At 41.8% G+C, this 21071-nt stretch overlaps 1 protein-coding gene across 1 annotated transcript in view; it reads left to right on the forward strand.

Moving 5' to 3' along the window:
- The window catches only part of pnpla2 (patatin-like phospholipase domain containing 2), a 57343-nt gene that overhangs the window by 24333 nt on the left and 11939 nt on the right, over window positions 1-21071 (forward strand). Inside the window, exons 4-6 of the mRNA XM_043706166.2 lie at window positions 9862-10071; window positions 13687-13747; window positions 19501-19668. Of these exons, the coding sequence (XP_043562101.1) occupies window positions 9862-10071; window positions 13687-13747; window positions 19501-19668 (439 nt within the window). The remainder of the gene's footprint in view (window positions 1-9861; window positions 10072-13686; window positions 13748-19500; window positions 19669-21071) is intronic.

Genomic DNA, 21071 nt, shown 5'->3' on the forward strand with positions numbered 1-21071 from the left:
AAATGGCCTGCTTCCACACTGTCGAATCCCTTCAGTGTGGAAACAGGCCATTAGGCCCAACAAGTCACACTGACCCTCCAAAGAATATCCCACCCAGACTCATTCCCTAACCCTATTACTTTTACATTTCCCCTGACTAATGCAACTAACCTACACATCCCTGAACATTATGGGCAATTTAGTATTGCCAATTCACCTAACCTTACAACTTTTGCACTGTGGGAAGAAACCAGAGCACCTGGAGGAAACCGCGCAGACACTGAGAGAATGTGCAAACTCCACACAGGCAGTCGCCCTAGGCTGGAATTGAACCTGGGTCCCTGGTGCTGTGAGCCATCGTGCTACCCATAGAATCTGTATGGATTCTGTGAAAGTATACTCACTCACATGAATAAAACAAAGAGCTGGAAATTTGAAACTAAGACAGAAATTGTTGTTGAAACTCACCAGGTCTGATGAAGGGTCACCAGACTGGAAGCATTAACTCTGCTTTTTTCCCACAGATGCTGCCAGACCTGAGTTTTGCCAACAATTTCTGTTTTTGTTCCTCATTCACATGATTGTTGGAAATGTAACGTGTTTGTGGTGTTACCAATTAATTGTGATTTTTTTTTTGTGCATGGGTTCACAAATGCAGGCTTTCATGAATGATTGATTGGAAATTTGAAATTGATGAGTTGCAACTTTTTAGCTCCTGAGTTGAACTATAGTGACATATTGATTCATTGTCATGTTACAAGGCAAGTGCTTAACTACAATGTTATACAACAGTGCATAGGTTCAGCGAAAGTTATTTCTCAGTAACTCCTGATTACTATCTGCTGATCTCATGCCAACTGGATGAAATGTGAAACTGTTTGTCAATACTTCCTCCTTCCCAATTTCTGTGTTCATAAACTCCATATTCAAACTCAAAACCCTATGTTAAAATTGAATGGAATGGGTAAAATGCAATTGTTTTTGAAAGTTTATTTAAAACTTTGAGCATTGAAGGAGTTTAGGTTTAACATGAGTCATTGTGTAAACCATTCTGACTTCACACTTGATGTTGGATGTTCGTTGATCCACTTTTGGACAAAACAGCCTTGTGCATTCCATGGTTTGTTTGTTGTCTGTCTTTTATTGAGGAGAGATTGACTTATGCCAAACAACAGTCTTGTTAGAGTACAAAGTGCTCTCTGATCTAATGTCCATTTCTACTGCTTGTTCTCCATGTCTCCACTATCCCTCAATACTGATCTCTCTGGTGGATAATGGAACAGCCCAATATTGCGTGTAGCTGGGGAGATGAGCAATTTTATTTTAAATTTTAAAATCTCTTTCACTCGAGCAAGGCTCCCTAAACACAGTTAACTTTCCAGTATCTCACCAAAGTGCCACTCTCCATGAGGATGCACCACAACGAAACTTAGAAAAACATTTGAAGGCACTTCACTGAGATGGAAGAAAGGCAGAAGATTAAATCAGTAGCTGGCAAAATAATAGAAAGCATCCTGAAATAGAGAACAGGGAAATAATTAACACCAATACTGAAGGTCAGACTGTATAGAAATTGGATCTTGCTTGACAAGCCTTTTGAGGATATTATTGAGCTAATTATAGGATTTATTTTGAAAAAGATTGCAATGTGGAGATTAACACAGCTTTAAAGATATTTTTAAACCGATAGTATTAACTTGGAAAGAGCTTGGTACCATTGGGATCCATCCTGGAGTATTGAAATTCACATGAATGATTGATAGAAGGGGCAGTGAAAAGGCTTCCACATATTGTCAGTGATACCAAATATGGTGGTGCCATTTTTCTGTGCAAATTAGTTAATGAATTTGCCTACTTAAGTGATAACTGTAATTTATTAGCTTTAAAGTATGTTGGGAGGTTGTGAAAGATGCAATAATATCCGCTCTTTTTCTGATTGCAGTCAGGTTTTGTATCTTCATTTTCCTGAAATTTATGTAGCTCTCAGCAAAGTGGGCTTTAGTTTATTTATCCCTGTAACGACTACTTTAAATTTTCCTTTTACTCCCAACTTTGATTATACCCCTGGCCAAGTAGCCAATCCAGGCATCTGCTGTCAGCAGTCTTTGAACTGGCAACCAGGAAATATGAAAGATGTTATAATCTTCCAAGGGTTGTTTTTAGTTGCTAACTTGTCCTGTATCTGCTTGATATATCCCTAAGTGGATCAATAGATGACCTTGTGAGAGAATGAGAAGCAAAACTGGAACTGACTGATTTATTTGTGCACCACTTATTCCCTTTGCGAATCCTGTACATCTTAAACAAGTGAGAGCCCTGTTTGAACTGTTTTTGCTGGACATTATTTAATTCCAATAACAAGCAAAAACAAATGGCTGCTTGCCAGTGCAGCTGACTGCTACTTTAGCTGTGGATAAAGGACTGCATCCAATGACAAACCAAATAACTGCAGTGAACTAAAGCGTTCAAAATTCAATGTGATGTGAACTCTGACTGCATTTTTGCTGTCAAAACTAATGCTTGTTCTAACAAAGTAGCTCATAATGATATTCTAAAATATACTTTGATTTATTTATGATAAAGTTGCATAAGATTAAAGATGTTGTTAAAATTACAGGGCATGGCATGAAATCAGTTACTTTATTTACTGGACATGGGAATAATCAAACTTGATTCAGAACTGAAATTGTCACCTAGTCAGAAAATTGCTGTTCAATTCAACCTGCAGCATAGATTTAAACTGTTTGAACTAGCTGTGATCATATACTACAATAATAAAATGTTGAACCTGTTTTACGTTGACCAGTGGTAACTCAGATGGAGTCTCCTTTTACACTTTGCCTCATGGTCAGTTAGTAGGCGGTCTTACTGTGACCTTATTTAGTTTTAAGTTGCAGGAGAGCAGTGGCCATGAGCAGCTCCCTTTGCTCTGCCTAGCCAAATCTATACTCCAATTCCTGGATTAAATAGGACTGGTATTGTAGCACAAATATGGGCACTAATTGCAAGGCCACCATTCTTTTGTAATTTGAATTGCAAGAGTTTAAACACTGTTGGTAGATAGTTTACCTCGACTCATTTGTGCTTAGTATTTAGCATTGTTTAACAACTTTCAAATTTTCTTTAAAACTCTTGAAATGTATTGCTTCTCATTAGATGAGATGTACTAGATTGAATAGCTATATTTTGTATTGCAATAAATAAACACGCACATTAGTACTTATTCTATAAAGGTAAATGTAAAATTTCCATAATCCTACTGGACCATAGGGCCATTTTCTCATTCAGGGGAGAGACAGAGATGACTGGTGATTGTTTAAACAGAGGGTCACAAAGCTTCAGACAAGGGCAGAGATTGAGGGGAGTCCTTCATAGCAACCTCAATGTGGGAATTGAGCCCATGCTGTTGTCATCACTCTGCATTGCAAACCAGCCATCCAGCCAAATGAGCTAACTGACCCTGCTAATTCTGTAATGTCCATGCAAGGTCAGGTTTTGCAGTCAGAGTTATAGAGATGTACAGCATAGAAACAGACCCTTCGGTCCAACCCGTCCATGCTGACCAGATATCCCAACCCAATCTAGTCCCATCTGCCAGCACCCGGCCCACATCCCTCCAAACCCTTCCTATTCATATACCCATCCAAATGCCTCTTAAATGTTGCAATTGTACCAGCCTCCACCACTTCATCTGGCAGCATACACATACCACCCTCTGCGTGAAAAATTTGCCCATTAGGTCTCTTTTATATCTTTCCCCTCTCACCCTAAACCTATGCCCCAACCCAGGGAAAAGACTTTGCCTATTTACCCTATCCATGCCCCTCATAATTTTGTAAACCTCTATAAGGTCACCCCTCAGCTTCCGATGCTCCAGGGAAAACAGCCCCAGCCTGTTAAACCTCTCCCTATAGCTCACATCCTCCAACCCTGGCAATATCCTTGTAAATCTTTTCTGAACCCTTTCAAGTTTCACAACATCTTTCCGATAGGAAGGAGACCAGAATTGCATGCAATATTCCAACAGTGGCCTAACCAATATCCTGTACAGCGCAACATGACCTCCCAACTCCTGTACTCAATAATCTGACCAATAAAGGAAAGCATACCAAACGCCACCTTCACTATCGTATCTACCTGCGACTTCACTTTCAAGGAACTATGAACCTGCACCCCGAGGTCTCTTTATTCAGCAACACTCCCTAGGACCTTACCATTAAGTGTATAAGTCCTGCTAAGATTTGCTTTCCCAAACTGCAGCACCTCGCATTTATCTGAATTAAACTCCATCTGCCACGTCTCAGCCCATTGGCCCATCTGGTCCAGATCCTGTTGTAATCTGAGGTAAAAAGAGAGAAAGTGAGGACTGCAGATGCTGGAGATCAGAGCTGAAAAATGTGTTGCTGGAAAAGTGCAGCAGGTAAAGCAGCATCCAAGGAGCAGGAGAATCGACGTTTCGGGGATAAGCCCTTCCTCAGTAATCTGAGGTAACCCTCTTCGCTGTCCACTACTCCTCCAATTTTGGTGCCATCTGCAAACTTACTAACTGTACCTCTTATGCCTGCATCCAAATCATTTATGTAAATGACAAAAAGTAGAGGACCCAGCACCGATCCTTGTGGCACTCCTCTGGTCACAGGCCTCCAGTCTGAAAAACAACCTTCCACCACCACCCTCTGCCTTCTACCTTTGAGCCAGTTCTGTATCCAAATGGCTAGTTCCCCCTGTATTCCATGAGATCTAACCTTGCTAATCAGTCTCCTATGGGGAACCTTGTCAAACGCCTTAATGAACTCCACATAGATCACATCTACTGCTCTGCCCTGATCAATCATCTTTGTTACTTCTTCAAAAAACTCAGTCAAGTTTGTGAGACAAGATTTCCCACACACACAGCCATATTAACTATCCCTAATCAGTCCTTGCCTTTCCAAATACATGTACATCCTGTCCCTCAGGAGTCCCTCCAACAACTTGCCCACCACCGAGGTAAGGCTCACTGATCTATAGTTCCCTGGTTTGTCTTTACCAACCTTCTTAAACAGTGGCACCAACCACGTTTGCCAACCTCCTGTCTTCTGGCACCTTACCTGTGACTATCGATGATACAAATGTCTCAGCAAGAGGCCCAGCAATCACTTCTCTAGCTTCCCACAGAGTTCTCGGGTACACCTGATCAGGTGCTGGGGATTTATCCACCTTTACCTGTTTCAAGACATCCAGCATTTCCTCCTCAGTAATCTGGATGTTTTGCAAGATGTCACCATCTATTTCCCTACAGTCTATATCTTCTATATCCTTTTCCACAGTAAATAGGGATGCAAAACATTCATTTAGTATCTCCCCCCTTTTCTGTGGCTCCACACAAAGGCAGCCTTGCTGATCTTTGAGCGGCCCTATTCTCTCCCGAGTTACCCTTTTGTCCTTAAAATATTTGTAAAAACCTTTTGGATTCTGCTTAATTCTATTTGCCATCATTGGATAAGGTGTTCTATCTCCAAGCAAGTTAAAATCTTGATTATTTCCTCCTTCAGTTTTATGTATGAGGTTACAAGTAAGTCAGACGAGTGGCTGTCACCTGAATGGCGCTGTTTTGTCCAGACAATATGAAGTGCAAGTCTATAACTGGTATCTCATTAGCGCATAAACAATTATATTGGATATGCTCATTTAAGTCAGTGCATTCCCATTGAGTTAAGTGTTACTGTAGGAGATAATTGGCCATGTATATCATACAGACATGGGAATTTCTTACACTTTCCTGAGGCAGTGCATTTTAATCTTCTGAATGTGTCCTTAGTAATTGGGTTATAATTTTAAATTGATGCTAATAGCTAACATGCATTGCATACAAAGGTTATGTGTTAGTATCTCATATGGTAATATTTTTCAATAAAGCCAGAGTTTCATTTTATTTGAGGAGAAAGTGACGACTGGAGATCAGAGCTGAAAATGTGTTGCTGGAAAAGCACAGCATGTCAGGCAGTATCCAAGGAGCAGGAGAATCGACGTTTTGGGCATGACCCCAAAGAAGGCTTCCTGAAGAAGGGCTCATGCCCGAAATGTCGATTCTCCAGCTCCTTGGATGCTGCCTGACCTGCTGTGCTTTTCCAGCAACACATTTTCAGCTCTTTCATTTCATTTGAGCTTGTTTTGATAGCAGCAGACATAACTGACAATACTCTATATAAATCTAACACTTTGACACCATTTCTTGTCCATTTATGGCTCTTCCTACCTTCCCCAACAGCTCCTTTTTGCCTGTGTCACTTTTTCTCTCTGGTCTTTTGCATTGTAATCCTCTCCCCCTACATTTCTAGCTCTTTTGTGTCACAATTACCCAGCCTTGTGTATTTCTGTTTGGCTAAATGCTCAGCTTGCTATGTGAGGATTAAGCAAATTGTGGTGAATCAGCTAAAAGGAAAACACTGATGCTGGAAATCTAAAATAAAAACACATGTCAGAGAAACTCAGCAGGTCCTTCAACATCCACAGAGAGAAAAAAAACCAAAGTTAATGTTTCAAGCCCAGGAAGACTCTTCTACGGAACTTTAATTCATGCTTTCCAGAAAATGGTTCCACCATCTCATTGTAGTCAGAAAGGTTTTCCATTCTCAGCATATACTTATTGCTGGCAAACTTGGAAGAACCATCGTGGTTGTTTATAATGACTTCAAATGCATTTTTTCAATACATTATTTCAGAGCTAGTTCTGGATTATTAGTCCAGGTGTCTGTGATTACTACTCCAGAAGCAAAAGGCACTATCTATGATTTTCATTATTTTTGTTCTCCCCTGTCAATCAAGATTTCACAGCATTTTATTTTCTGTTCACCAAATGTGAATTTTGGGAAGTTCATTATCACATGATGGAGGTGTTGGACTGGGGTGGACAAAGTTTTAAAAACTCACATAACACCAGGTTATAGTCCAACAGGTTTATTTGTAAGTACTAATTTTCAGCGTGCTGCTCCTTCATCAGGTAGCTGTGGATCAGGATCATAGACTTAGGATCGCTCCGAAAGCTAGTGCTTCCAACTAAACCTGTTGGACTATTACCTGGTAATGTGCGATTTTTTTTTTAAAAAACTTTATCACATGGAAAAAGGATGGTGAAATGATTGATGGGCTTTGGTAATCAGCATTTCTACACTTTAGCAGGAAAGTAAATGTTAGTTATTCAGTGACACTGCTCAAGCTTCTTCATCAGATTTCCACTAACAGCCACGTGGACAATGCCTCAAACCTTTAATCAGATATTACTGCTCAGAGTTTTCCAAACCTCAGGACAATGGTTCCAGCAGATCTCTTTTGAGCACATGGTTTGGGTCATCTCAATTTGGGACTTGTCTCTGCAGAACCTTTCTGTGAGGGATTCCTGATACTTGGAGTGAAGCTATTTACACTATAGGATGTTTGCACTGTGTATTAATTAAACTTTGAGCCTGGTTGTCGCTGCTTGGTACAGTTCAAATGAAGTATGCCATACAAAAAATACTCTTGTTGTAGTCTGACTTTGCACCATCCTGGTAGTCATATGATAGAACAATTTTGGAAGTAACTGAAAACTTCATTCCTCACTAGATTCCCAAATATTCTTTGAAAATGAAGTGGCGAGTTTAGAGAGCTCACTGTTTGAAATGATAGTAACTTAAATCATTAACTAGGGACCTTGGTGTTACAAAAATGAAATACAGGACATAGCGGTCATCCCTGAGTCATACTTTGGAGTGTTACACTGGTTCACGGAATAGTATCGTTCAGAAAAAGATCAATACCAGGTAAACATCCGGCAGTTCTTTCTCTGTTACTGTGTTTGTTTGTGTTTTTGGGTTGCAAGTATGATTTTGATCACTTACCTCGAGTTGCTCAGGATTTGTTTTGTGCACTGGGTTTGTAAATATGGAGTTGACGTTTTAGGAGCTCGAGGTTAAAGTGACACCATGCTGAAATAACAGCACTTCATTATGTACACAAAAGGGTTCATGATAACACTGTGTCGTCAGTCTACTTAGCTGCTACGTACATGCCTTGCAATTTCAGTGAATAGCGGAGCGTCATTAGTTTGAGGATTGTTATATGTAAACATTGTTGTTACGCTCGTGCACCTCTCTGCCTTTTCGAGCATGAAATGTCTCCAAGCTTTCTCAGTACAGAGCTCTTTTACATCCTGAGCTCATCTACAAAACCATCTCCTGCAGCAAAGCAGCACTTCAAAAGGTTGCACTAGTCATTGCCATTCTGAAGTGTTTTTGTTTTCACCCGCTCCTAATTGGTAGGAAGTAATATATTGGTAGGAAGTAATATATTGGTAGGAAGTAATATATTGGTAGGAAGTAATATATTGGTAGGAAGTAATATATTGGTAGGAAGTAATATATTGGTAGGAAGTAATATATTGGTAGGAAGTAATATATTGGTAGGAAGTAATATATTGGTAGGAAGTAATATATTGGTAGGAAGTAATATATTGGTAGGAAGTAATATATTGGTAGGAAGTAATATATTGGTAGGAAGTAATATATTGGTAGGAAGTAATATATTGGTAGGAAGTAATATATTGGTAGGAAGTAATATATTGGTAGGAAGTAATATATTGGTAGGAAGTAATATATTGGTAGGAAGTAATATATTGGTAGGAAGTAATATATTGGTAGGAAGTAATATATTGGTAGGAAGTAATATATTGGTAGGAAGTAATATATTGGTAGGAAGTAATATATTGGTAGGAAGTAATATATTGGTAGGAAGTAATATATTGGTAGGAAGTAATATATTGGTAGGAAGTAATATATTGGTAGGAAGTAATATATTGGTAGGAAGTAATATATTGGTAGGAAGTAATATATTGGTAGGAAGTAATGGACCTGGCAGCATCTTGCACAGGTGGCCAGTCTTTGTGACGTGAGATGAGGCAGATATTCGCAAGATATTTGGCGTGGCACGGTGGCTCAGTGGTTAGCACTGCTGCCTCACAGTGCCAGGCACCCGGGTTTGATTCCCACCTCGGATGACTGTCTGTGTGGAGTTTACACGTTCTCCCCGTGTCTGTGTGGGTTTCCGTCAGGTGCTCCGGTTTCCTCCCACAATCCAAAGATGTGCAGGTTAGGTGAATTGGACATGCTAAATTGCCGGTAGTGTTAGGTGCATTAGTCAGGAGTAAATATAGGGTAGGCGAGTGAGTCTGGGTGGATTACTCTGCAAAGGGTCAGTGTGGACTTGTTGGGTCGAAGGGCCTGTTTCCAAATTGTAGGGAATCTAATCTAAGGTTTTCCAATATGGGGAAAGCTAATTGAGCCTGTGCTATTCACCTCTGAAATTGAAGCCATACATTACCCAGTGGTGTGAAGTAGGAGCCCTGACCAGGTTTCGTTCCCTTTTCCCGCTGGGAAACATGCAGCTTATTTCTGAATTTAATCATAGAACTAATTGGCAGTTTAGAAGTGTCTACTTTTTTTTTGTTAATGTCACTGACCAGGTAAAGCTGCACCCAGGTAAGTATATGAACATATTCGAAATAGGAGCCATAAAACAGTCCCTTCATAAAACATGCCAGCCAATAATTCGTGATTGATTTGCCACTTCAGTTCATGTGTATGAATCTTGACAAAAAAAAGTTGCCATTCCTGAAACCAATATTAACAAATGGTGACCAGAGATAAATGGTGCAGTCTCCAATTCCTGACATAGTTATGGGTGAACACAATCTATCTCCTAAAGCTTATGTGGGATTGGACTCGATTGGAGGAAAAGATGTACTGCATTGTATCAAGATACTATGACCCTTCATTCTATTAAAGGCTGTACGAAATGGCCTTCCAGTCATTGCTTGTGGTTTTTGTGTTAACTGTTTCCCTAACTTGCACTTATTATTCTTTTCAGCGATATGTAGATGGAGGAATTACAGATAACTTACCTCAATATGAACTCAAAAACACAATTACAGTCTCCCCCTTTGCTGGAGAAAGTGACATCTGTCCTCATGATGGCTCCAACAATATGCATGAATTGAGAATAACCAATACCAGCATCCAATTCAACCTGCAGAACCTGTACCGCCTTTCCAAGGCATTATTTCCTCCTGAAGCAGAGGTGAGAACAAATAAATAAATAGACGAGGATGTTCATAGTTTTGTTTTGTTTTGAACCTACAAATGTTACTGAATGCAAATGAGCAAATTCTTACGAATAAGCTTCACTTATCCCAACCCCTCTGAATGAGAACACAGATTCTACAAGACATGAACAGTGTAGGGCGTAAGCTTGAACTTTTTTGTTCCAATAGCAATGTCTGCACTATTGCTAAGATCAGTAGGGTCTCTGGCCTGGCTGGTAGCGCAGAGGTGATGTCACTGGTCAAGTGATCCACAGGCTCAGTCTGATGTTTGAAGTATGTAAGTTCACATCTGACCGCTACACCTGGTGATATCTAAATTCAATTGATCAGTCTGGAATATGAAGCTAGTCTCCGTAATGGTGGCTATGGAATGATTACTGAATTGATTTTTTTTTTTTTTAAAGACACCATCTTCTGGTTCACTAATGTCCTTTTTAGGGAAGGAATTCTGCCATCCTTGCAACACCTGTGTTACTACCCTGCTCCCTCAGTTCAAGGGGCAATTAGATGTGGGCACCAATTGCTGGTCTTGTAAGGAAAGCTAAGATCCAAGGAGTGGATTAAAATTAAAATACAACGTCAGTTTGCCTACAGGCCCTGTTTCCCTGGCTGTATTGAGGCCGAAGTTATTAGAGATAGTAATTTTATTCCAACGGAGCCTTGTGCATGTTCAGTTAATTCTCCGGTAATGTATTTAAGTATTGAGTGGGTATACATGACCAAGAACATGATAGGTTCCTTACAAATGGCTTCCCTGTTCCAGATAAGTAGCCTACTTTCATGCAATGTGGTTCTGCTGAGTGTTTACTTCATACAAACCCCTTAAAGGAAAAAGAATGTACCATTATGTAGAACAAAACATCCACAAAATGCACAAAGTGGTAAATAAAAATAACAGTGCACCATTTGGAAAGTATTTGGATAAATTCAAGTGTTGCAGGAGCAGAAAAAGAAATGGGGATGTTGAAATACGAGACTTGAGAGTGTACTCAGCATTTCAACACAGCCAGGACATACTTGGACTTGAAGTCTTACAGCATCCAGTTTCTTAGTGTTAGGTGAGTGAATCGAATTGGCTGTGCACTGCTTTCTGTGATGGTGGGGAAACTCATTGGGAGGCAGGAATGGATCACCAACTTGATGGGTTTGGAAAGGTCTGTCTTGTCTTTTAGAAACAAACACTGGATTCCCCCTTCATGGGAGTATTTACAGAATCTCCTTGTATTAGCTGTATAATTGACCTCTGCTATTCATGATTGAACGTGACAGGAATACAGAGCTTATCTGATCCGTTGGTTGTGGGATTGCCTCGCACTATATAAAATAAACTGCTTTCAACGTTTAGAATGCATGCTCTGTATTTTGCGTGCTCTTCATCAGGCTGGAACCTTACCTTTTGGGTATGTTTGGTTCTGACCTTGACATGCTCTCTGACGTAGAAATCAGGGTTGTTCTCCTGGTTTGATGATGGTAATGTGAGGGTTATGCCAAACCATAACATTTGTCAACTGTATTTGAATATGACTCTGCTGCTCAGGATGAACAACATCCAATGATGCCCAACTTTGAGCGGTGAGATCAGTTCTGAAGCTCTCTATACGTTGCATTTGGAAAGGTCACACAGCGTCATGGAGGGTGGCCTCAGTATGCAAATGGGACATTATTTCCATAAGACTTTGCAGAGATGACTCTGACCAAAACTTCATGACCAGATGCATGTACTGCAGGGAGATTACAGGGAATGATACCAGGTTGGATTATCATGTGAGCCAACTCCTGCAGACCTAGTGTGTCCTTCAGGATTTGGTGAGCATTGGCAGAATACGGTCACACTTGATGGTGGGTATTGAAAACTCCAACTCAAACTACATTCTATATCTTTGTCCTTTTGCTTCTTCTAAGTGATGTTCGACTTGGAGGAGCATTAACATAACAGCTGAGTGAGGTCAGTTGGTGGTAATCAGCATGGTTTCCTTTTGACCTGAGGCTATGAGCCTTTGTGAGGTCCATTGTTGAGTTCTCCCAGGGCTATACCTTTCTTGCTGGATACCAGTGACACCACATCTGATGGATCTGTCCTCCTTTTGAGACAGGCTGGGCACATGGATCATGGGGATGTTGGCTGAGAGGTATGATCCTGCAAATCTGACTGTCAAACTGTGTGGCTGGACAGTCCTCCTAATCTTGGCACAGATTTCCAGGTAGGGGAGGAGGAGGAGGACTTTGTGGGATTGACTGAACAGGTAGTGCTTTTGTTGCATCCAATCTCAGGGGATGTTCAAGAACTAACTGCTTTGGCATGGGGTGGAGAGACATACAGTTCAGACCAGGTAAGGGCATCAGATTTCCGTACCTAAGGATCACCAGTAAACTGGAAGAGTTTTTACGACAATCCTGATTACACCAGCCTTTCGATTCTAGATGTATTGAATTCACTGCTTGAGGTCAACCGAGCTCCATGGTGGGATTTAAACTCCCATTAACAAAACTAGTTCGTCCAGGCCTCAGGATTATAAATCCAGTAACGTATCCGCCAGTGCTTTGAATTCTCGGAGCATTAGATACTTGGAGTATTGAGCTCTGATTAAAAAGCATGTGATAAACTACTTGGGATGTTTGAAAACTGTTGACATTTTATAACCCTGCACATTTGGTAGCATGGGAATCATTGGAAGGAAGTTATTTTTTAATTCCTTCGGGAGATGCAGGCTGCGCTGGCTTGACCATAATCTATTTCTCATCCCTGGCTGCTCTTAAGGTGGTGCTACGCTCCCTCCTCGAATTTCTTCTGTCCACTTGATGTAGGTACACCCACAATGCATGAGGAGTCATCTGGCTCAATTAAACTATACCTTCTTCTCAAAACCTCAAGAGTTGAAGAGTGCATGAAACATGTTTTAGTCTATATGTATGTTGATGTTAGAGTTGTCATCCTCACTCTGGAAAGAATCCCCATCCCCTTTATTTTTTTCAGAACCATCACTTGCCAATATAGCAAACAGGTAGTGCATTGTACCCAAAATCCGGGGCCTTCATTTGCAAAATCCACTGCAGAATCTCCGTTATCTTGAGCAGGTGAACATCTAAGATTTGGTTTGCATGAACTAGATGGATTGTCTCCTGATCACACCCCAAGGTATAAATTTATAAAGGGAGTATATGGTTGGGATAAGCTTTCCATTGAAACAGATAATGTTGCACAGTTCCTACTTTTATCCTTAAGAATTGCTACAGTCAGGCTGGTTCCAGTTCTACAAGTGGGTTTTTGATGTCAGGATACAAATTAACCAGAGGCCTGACTACTCTTCAGCAAATTTGAAGAGGCTGATGCAACACCAAGAGATATAAAAGTACATTGGGAACTCTGATTAAGGTGGACAAACATTCATTCGCATATGTACTTTACTTGAAGTATACGTACTGTCATGCTATGAAAACGTGTATAATTAAATTTCACCGAACATTCCACAATGGACATATTTAGTACAGTACTTGAGGAGTAAGTGAATACTTCAGTGTAAAATTAGCAATTGATTTGTCGAAATGAAATACAGATCCATTCACTTGATATGATTGATTCCATTTGGTAGGTGATGCGGAATATGTGCAAACAGGGATACAGTGATGCACTGGACTTCCTCAAGAAGAATGGTGAGTGTGTTTACCTATATCATCCAGTTTTTAAAGGACACATTTTTTTTGTCTCTAAGTCTGTGAGAATGATGGTCTATAAAATTGTATCTAATTAACCAAGCCTGTCACAATCGTTGAATGTCCTGGTGAGTTAAATAAGATTCATTGCGATTCATTAATGGCTCAATGGTTAGCACTGCTGCCTCAGTGCCAGGGACACAGGTTTGATTCCAGCCCCTGGCAACTGTCTATGTGAAGTTTGCACATTCTCCGTGTCTGCATGGGTTTCCTCTGGTATCCTCCCACAGTCCAAAATATGCAGCTCAGTTGAATTGGCTGGCTATGTTAAATTGCCCATAGCGTTTCAGGACATGTAGGTGAGTGCATTGGTCTGGGGTAAATATGGAATTATAGGGTAGGGGAATGGACTGGGTGGGACATACTACGGAATGTCAGTGTGGACTTGTTGGGCCAAAGGGCCTGTTTTCCACACTGTAGGGATGCTATGGAATCAGGATGGTGTGTGGCTTAGAGGGGAAACTGCAAATGGTGGCATCCCTGTGCATCTGCTGCCTTTATCCTTCTAGATGGGAGAGGTTCGTGGTTTAGGAGGTACTGCTGACAGAGCCTGGGAGGGTTGCTACAATGCATCTTGTAGATGGAACATATTGCAGCCACCCAGTACATCAGTAGTGATGGGAATGAATATTCAAGTTCGTCAATGAGTGACAAACAAACTGATTCCTCTTATCCTGGTCAAGTTTGTTGTATTGTTGGACTACATCTATCCAGGCAAAAAGGAAGGTAATGCCATGGAATGTCACAGAGAGATGATTAGCTTCTATCTTGTTGGAGAGATCATATTATGGTTGTCACATATTTCACCAGTACCGCCATTGCAACTTCGGATTCTGGCATTAAAAAGGAAAAATTATACTCTTGTTGCAAACTTTCAAAGTGCTTGAGTGGAAGTTTCATTTTAACCACTGTTACTGGATAAAATGGCATTTATGTATCAGGAAACAAATATCACACTGACTTAGCTTTGATTGTCTACAGTATTATTGTAAAAATAACCTGACGTTAATTGTAGTCTTATTAGGTTCACACTGGGTGACTTGGCTTCAGATTATAAACAGAGAAGATAGAAAAGAAGGCACCCCTGCAGGGGGAAGGGCAATATGATTTCACATTTAAGGCTGCCTCCAATTTATGGCATTGATGTTATTCATGAATAGCCTTGATAACTCTCATACCTGCCAACTAAGGATCATAATGTGGACTTCTGGGAAGTGAAAGAGGGGTGAAAGATTGTGCTTATCAGAATAATGAGGCTTTTTCAACTTATTTTTATTTTATATATGTACAGTACTGTTTCCAGATTGATTGATTTTTTTATGCCACCCTGTGGTGATGCTAAGCAACAACACTTCAAAGCCATTCTGGTAAAAATCACAGAACACCAGGTTACAGTCCAACAGACTTATGTGGAAGTATTTCCAAATGCTGTATTTTTTTGCTGTTTTCTGTTTCAATGGGACTTTATTAAAATAAATTTTAGCAAAGCAATTTACTACCGGGTTCAACTCCCGCCTCAGGCGACTCTGTGTGGAGTTTGCACATTCTCCCCGTGGCTGCGTGGGTTTCCTCCGGGTGCTCCGGTTTCCTCCCACAATCCAAAAATGTGCAAGTTAGGTGAATTGGCCATGCTAAATTGCCCGTAGTGTTAGGTGAAGGGGTAAACGTAGGAGTATGGGTCTGGGTGGTATACGCTTCGGCGGGTCGGTGTGGACTTGTTGGGCCGAAGGGCCTGTTTCCACACTGTAAGTAATCTAATCTAATCTACTATGCTGTGCACTGCAGCTGTATTTACAAGTCAAAGCTATAAAAACTGTTAGAAATCTGAAATAAAAACCAAACGCTGGAAATATTCAGCAGAATCTGTATAGAGAGGAGGCTTAGATTTTGACTCAGAAATGACCCTCAGAAGAAACATTGTCTATCCAACTTAAAATTCTCTCTCTCTCTCTCTCTCTCTCTCTCTCTCTCTCTCTCTCTCTCTCTCTCTCTCTCTCTCTCTCTCTCTCTCTCTCTCTCTCTCTCTCTCTCTCTCCCTCCCTCTCTCTCTGTGTGCTGCCAACCAGCTGAGATTCTCCAGCACCTTCTGTTTTTCAGTCAACAATATCAATGTGTTTAGGGATAACGGACATCGTACCAACTAAAAAAATTCATTCCAAAGAGAGGAAGTGAACATAGCACAAAATATCTGTACAGACACAATTAACCAGGAAGCAGAATAACTTAACTGAATGTGACATCACATCACTTCAATTCCTGCAGCAAATGGCATTGTATTTGTTGAAGAACAGAATTCAGGCTGAATGTAACTGTGACCTCAATTAATTCAGTTAGTAAGTCACAGTCTGGGACTGGAAACCTGAGATTATTTGGTCCATGTGATTTAATCTTACATTGAGTAATAGTTACAAACGTTGAATGTTTGTGGAGCTCTGTATGTTTCAGTTTGTTTATGATTCACATTGCCAATATCTCTGCAAATTCTATCAAAGTCAGTTTAATTTTAAAACCATCCTGCTTATTTTACCAGATGTGTTGGGTTGATGAAATTACAATTGTCGGGATGCTCTATTTATTTTTTCCCTTTCCCTTTCCCTTAACCTTTAACACTTATATTGTTCCAATCTTGCTCAGGTTGTGGTTGGTTTCTTTTGAGAATGCAGAAGTGCGTTTAGACACAAAATACTTCCCAATTCTACTTTTCTAAAACTTGAAGGGGAAATCTGCCCACAGTGAATGGTAAAACACTTTTTTGTTCACCCTTGCAAGTGAGTGGACAGAAAATCAGGGTCTGGTGGACACGTTTGCCAACCTCCACCCTCCAAAGCTAGGTTCACTTAACAAATCTTTACTTAGTGTGAAGCAAAGTTTGAATGAATAAATGTAATCCTTTCACATGATCTCCCTAAAGAATGTGCAACACGTAACTCCACACTCAGTCTGTTTACTGCAGATTCATTTTAAAGTGATCTCCCTTCGAGAAAGACTGTGTCGTCCAGTTATACTGAAGACCAGATGAAATGGCTTCTAATATTGTGCTCTTGTAGTTTGTGGCATCGTCTGAAGTTGCCTATAGCCCTGTTTTTAGCACTGCAGGTGCTGCTGTCCAGAGCTCTGAGGCAAGACAATACATCATGACATGGATGCTTTAACTCTAACTCTTGAACTCCAGCTCACTTGTATTACTTCTTCTAGAGTTTACAATTTGTGCTCACTCCAAATACTTTCTCTCTTGTCTAACAAAATCACTCCAGCCCCTCCACACAAAAGCCCTTGCACTTTTTCCTGTAACTTCAAAGATGAAAGTCACAGAGTTGTGGTCTGCCCAGGCAAACAAAATCTTTCATTATTACCAAATATAAGAACTCTACTGTGTCCTGTTCACTACAGCAAATGGATCATTAGCCATGCCATTCAAATTTTATATTGGACTCCCCTCCCAAACAAATTATTCTCAGAAGCACAAGGTATTTAATAAGTTCGAATATCGTAGACTCTAGACAGTTCACCAAGGGCTAGATCTGGGTGGGATGCTCTTCAGAGGGTCAGTGTTGACTCAGTGGGCCAAATGGCCTCTATCTGCACTGCAGAGATTCTATGATTAAACACCCAAGCCAGTCAGAAAGTGAACCTTTTGAAAATATCTTCCAGAGCATAGAATAAATATTTAAGGAGAGGCTGGATGGGTTGGGACCTTTTTTCCCCTGAAGCATTGGAGGGTGAGAGGTGACCTTGCAGGTATATAAAATCATGAAGGGCATCAATAAGGTGAATAGCCAAGTTCTTTTCCAAGGGTAGGGGAGTCCCGAACTAGAGGCCATTAGTTTAAAGTGAGAGGGGAAAGACTTAAAAAGGGACCTAAAGAGCAACTTTTTCTCAAAGGGTACTGCTTTATGGAATGAGCTGCTAAAGGAAATGATGGACGGGGGTACAATTACAATATTTAAAAGGAATCTAGATGGGTACACGAATAGATTTTTTTTAAGACTCCCTACAGTGTGGAAATAGGCCCTTCAGCCCAACAAGTCCACACCAACTCTCTGAAGAGTAACCCACCCAGATGCATTTCCCTCTGACTAATGCACCTAACACTATGGGCAGTTTAGCATGGCCAATTCACCTGACCTGCACATCTTTGAAATGTGGGGAGAAATCAGAGCACCCAGAGGAAACCCATACAGACACAGGGAGAATGTGCAAACTCCACAAAGACAGTCGCCCAAGGCTGGAATCGAACCCAGGTCCCTAGCACTGTGAGGCATCAGTGCCAACCACTGTGCTGCCCAATAGAAAAGGTTTAGATGGATATGGACCAAATGCTGGCAAATGGGACTAGATAAATTTAGAATATCTGGTCAGCATGGACGAGTTGGACTGAAGGGTCTATTTTCTGCGTTCAATTCTATGACTCTAAATACAGAAGCTTGGAAGGTCTTCCTGCAATTGTACAGGGCCTTGGCGTGACCACATCTGGAGTATTGTGTATAGTTTTAGTCTGCTTATTGGAGGAATGCAATGAAGATTTGCCAGACTGATTCCTGGAATGGCAGGACTGACGTATGAGGAGAGATTCGATAGATTAGCACCATGTTCACTAGAGTTCAGAAGAATAAATAGGGATCTCATAAAATTCTAAGAGGGTGAGTCAAGGTAAATGCAGGAAAGATATTCCCAATGCCTGGGGAATTAGAACCAGAAGATCACTGTCTAACCATACAGGGTAGGCTATTTAGGACTGAGATGAGACATTTCCTCCCCCTGGTGGAATCATTAGAATCTCTAAATTGTGGAAGTAGGCCACTGATGTGGGCCCATCAAGTCCATACCTAACCCTGTGAAGGGCATCCTACCCAGATCCATCCCCCTCCATCCTATCCCTGTAACCCTGTGTTTCCCATGGCTAATCCACTTAGCCTGTGTATCCCAGAACATTGTGGATAATTTATGGTCAACTTATCTAAGCTGGGACTGTGGGAGGAAACCAGAGCACTCTAAGGAAACCCACGCAGATACAGGGAAAACGTGTAAACTCCCCACAGATAGTCACACGAGGCTGGAATTGAACCCAGGTCCCTGGTGTTGTGAGGCAGCAGTGCTAACCACCATGCCTTCTGTGGAATTCTCTACCAAAGAAAGGTTGAGGCTAAAACATTGTTTTCAGGAAAGAGATAGATATAGTTCTTGGGGCTAAAGGGATTATAGAGTATGAGGAGAAAGCAGGAACAGGGTATCGAATTGGATAATCAGCCATGTTCAGATTGAATGGCAAAGCAGGCTTGAAGGGCCGAATGGCTTACTTGCTCCTATTTTCACATTTCTACCCCTTCTTCAAATATTCCTCATCCCGGATACTTTATAAATGCAAATGGTCATTAATGTTCTCTTGCCAAAGCCACAGAGTGGGTGAGTCATCTGCATCTCAATGAGGAGTTTAGTCGGTTTAAATTACAAACCACGCCCAGGCATTTGTGCATGACTTTAGTTAATTGAAAGACAGGATTTGCTTACTGGAGCCGCCTTGTGTACTGGGTATTTGGTTGTTTCTGTTGTGAGCTCAAATTGCCATGTACTTTTCCTGGAAATGTTTAAGCACGGGTCGGTAAAATCGTTTGTTTCTTTTCAACCCAAAGAGCAGCTTTTTCCATATGGAAGGAATTGTGACTAACCACACTTCTTGCATTCCAACCCTGCAGCTCTGCTGAACCAGCAGCGACTTTTGCGCAGTCCTTCTCACTCAGCTTCCGACCCACACGACGCAGCTAATGACGTTGAAGAGGGGCCAGTAGAGGATCAAGTTCTGATCACATTCAGTAAGAATGATGACAAGATTCTCGAACATCTGTCACCTCGATTACACAAAGGTAAGTGAAGTTGCTCAAGATTGAGAGCAATAGTGAGAAAGGCCATTGCTTCTGGTCCAAAGCATGACTCACTGCTTCCTGTCAGGTGACCAGCTGATAGCTCAAGGGGTAAATGTCTTGTCCAGTGGACCATTCAGTGGCTGTTGGATTTCACTGCCAAGATTAGCCTGTCTTTCTCCATAGAATGTTGAAACTTTATTGCTGGAACAGCACAGCAGGTCAGGCAGCATCCAGGGAACAGGAGATTCGACGTTTCGGGCACAGGCCCTTCCTCAGGAAGGGCCCCAAAGGAAACTTCCATATCCGCCACAGATTCACCTGCACCTCCACCCAAATCATCTACTGCATCCGCTGCAGCCGGTGTGGCCTCCTCTATATTGGGGAGACAGGCCGCGTACTTGCGGAGCGATTCAGAGAGCACCTCTGGGCCACCCGGACGAACCAACCCAACCACCCTGTAGCACAGCATTTCAACTCCCCCTCCCACTCCACCGAGGATATGCAGGTCATTGGACTCATCCACTGCCAAACCACAACAATGCGACGGTCGGAGGAGGAGCGTCTTATCTTCCGACTGGGAACCCTCCAACCACAGGGGATGAACTTGGACTTCATCAGTTTCTTCATCCCCCCTCCCCCTACCTTGTCTCAGCCGAATCCCTCCAGCCCGGCACCGCCTTCCTGACCTGCAGTCTTCTTCTTGACCTCTCCGCCTCCATCCTACTCCGACCTATCACCCTCACCTTGACCTCTTTCCACCTATCACATTTCCAACGCCCCTCCTCCAAGTCCCTCCTCCCTACCTTTTATCTTCTCCTGCTGAACACTCTCTGTTCATTCCTGAGGAAGGGCCTGTGCCCGAAATGTCGAATCTCCTGTTCCCTGGATGCTGCCTGACCTGCTGTGCTGTTCCAGCAATAAAGTTTCAACTTTGATCTCCAGCATCTGCAGACCTCACTTTCTCCTTTCTCCATAGAATCCCTACAGTGTGGAAACAGGCCCTTTGGCCTAGCAAGCCCACACCAACCCTCCAAAGAGTAACCCACCCAGACCCATTTCCCTACCTCTACATTTACCCCTGACCAGTGTACATAACCTACACATCCCTCAACACTATGGGCAGTTTAGCATGGTCAATTCACCTCAGCTGTGCATCATTGAGCACCCAGAGGAAACGCACGCAGACGCTGGGAGAGAGTGTGCAGACTCCACACAGACACTCACCGGAGGTGGGAATCAAACCCAGGTCTCTGGCGCTGAGGGGCAGCAGTGCTAACCACTGAGCCACCGTGTCACCCCAGTTTCCACGAGTACTTGTCTGGCAGGTGGGGGACTGACCGTGGTCACATAATCCAAGGGCTGTGAAGGAATCTTCTGACTTGTACTGCAGCCCTGGCTGAGAT

Source organism: Chiloscyllium plagiosum, unplaced genomic scaffold (assembly GCF_037043375.1).
Source record: "Chiloscyllium plagiosum isolate Xiang-an unplaced genomic scaffold, Cpla_swu_hap1 HiC_scaffold_18, whole genome shotgun sequence".
Taxonomy (NCBI): Eukaryota; Metazoa; Chordata; class Chondrichthyes; order Orectolobiformes; family Hemiscylliidae; genus Chiloscyllium; species Chiloscyllium plagiosum.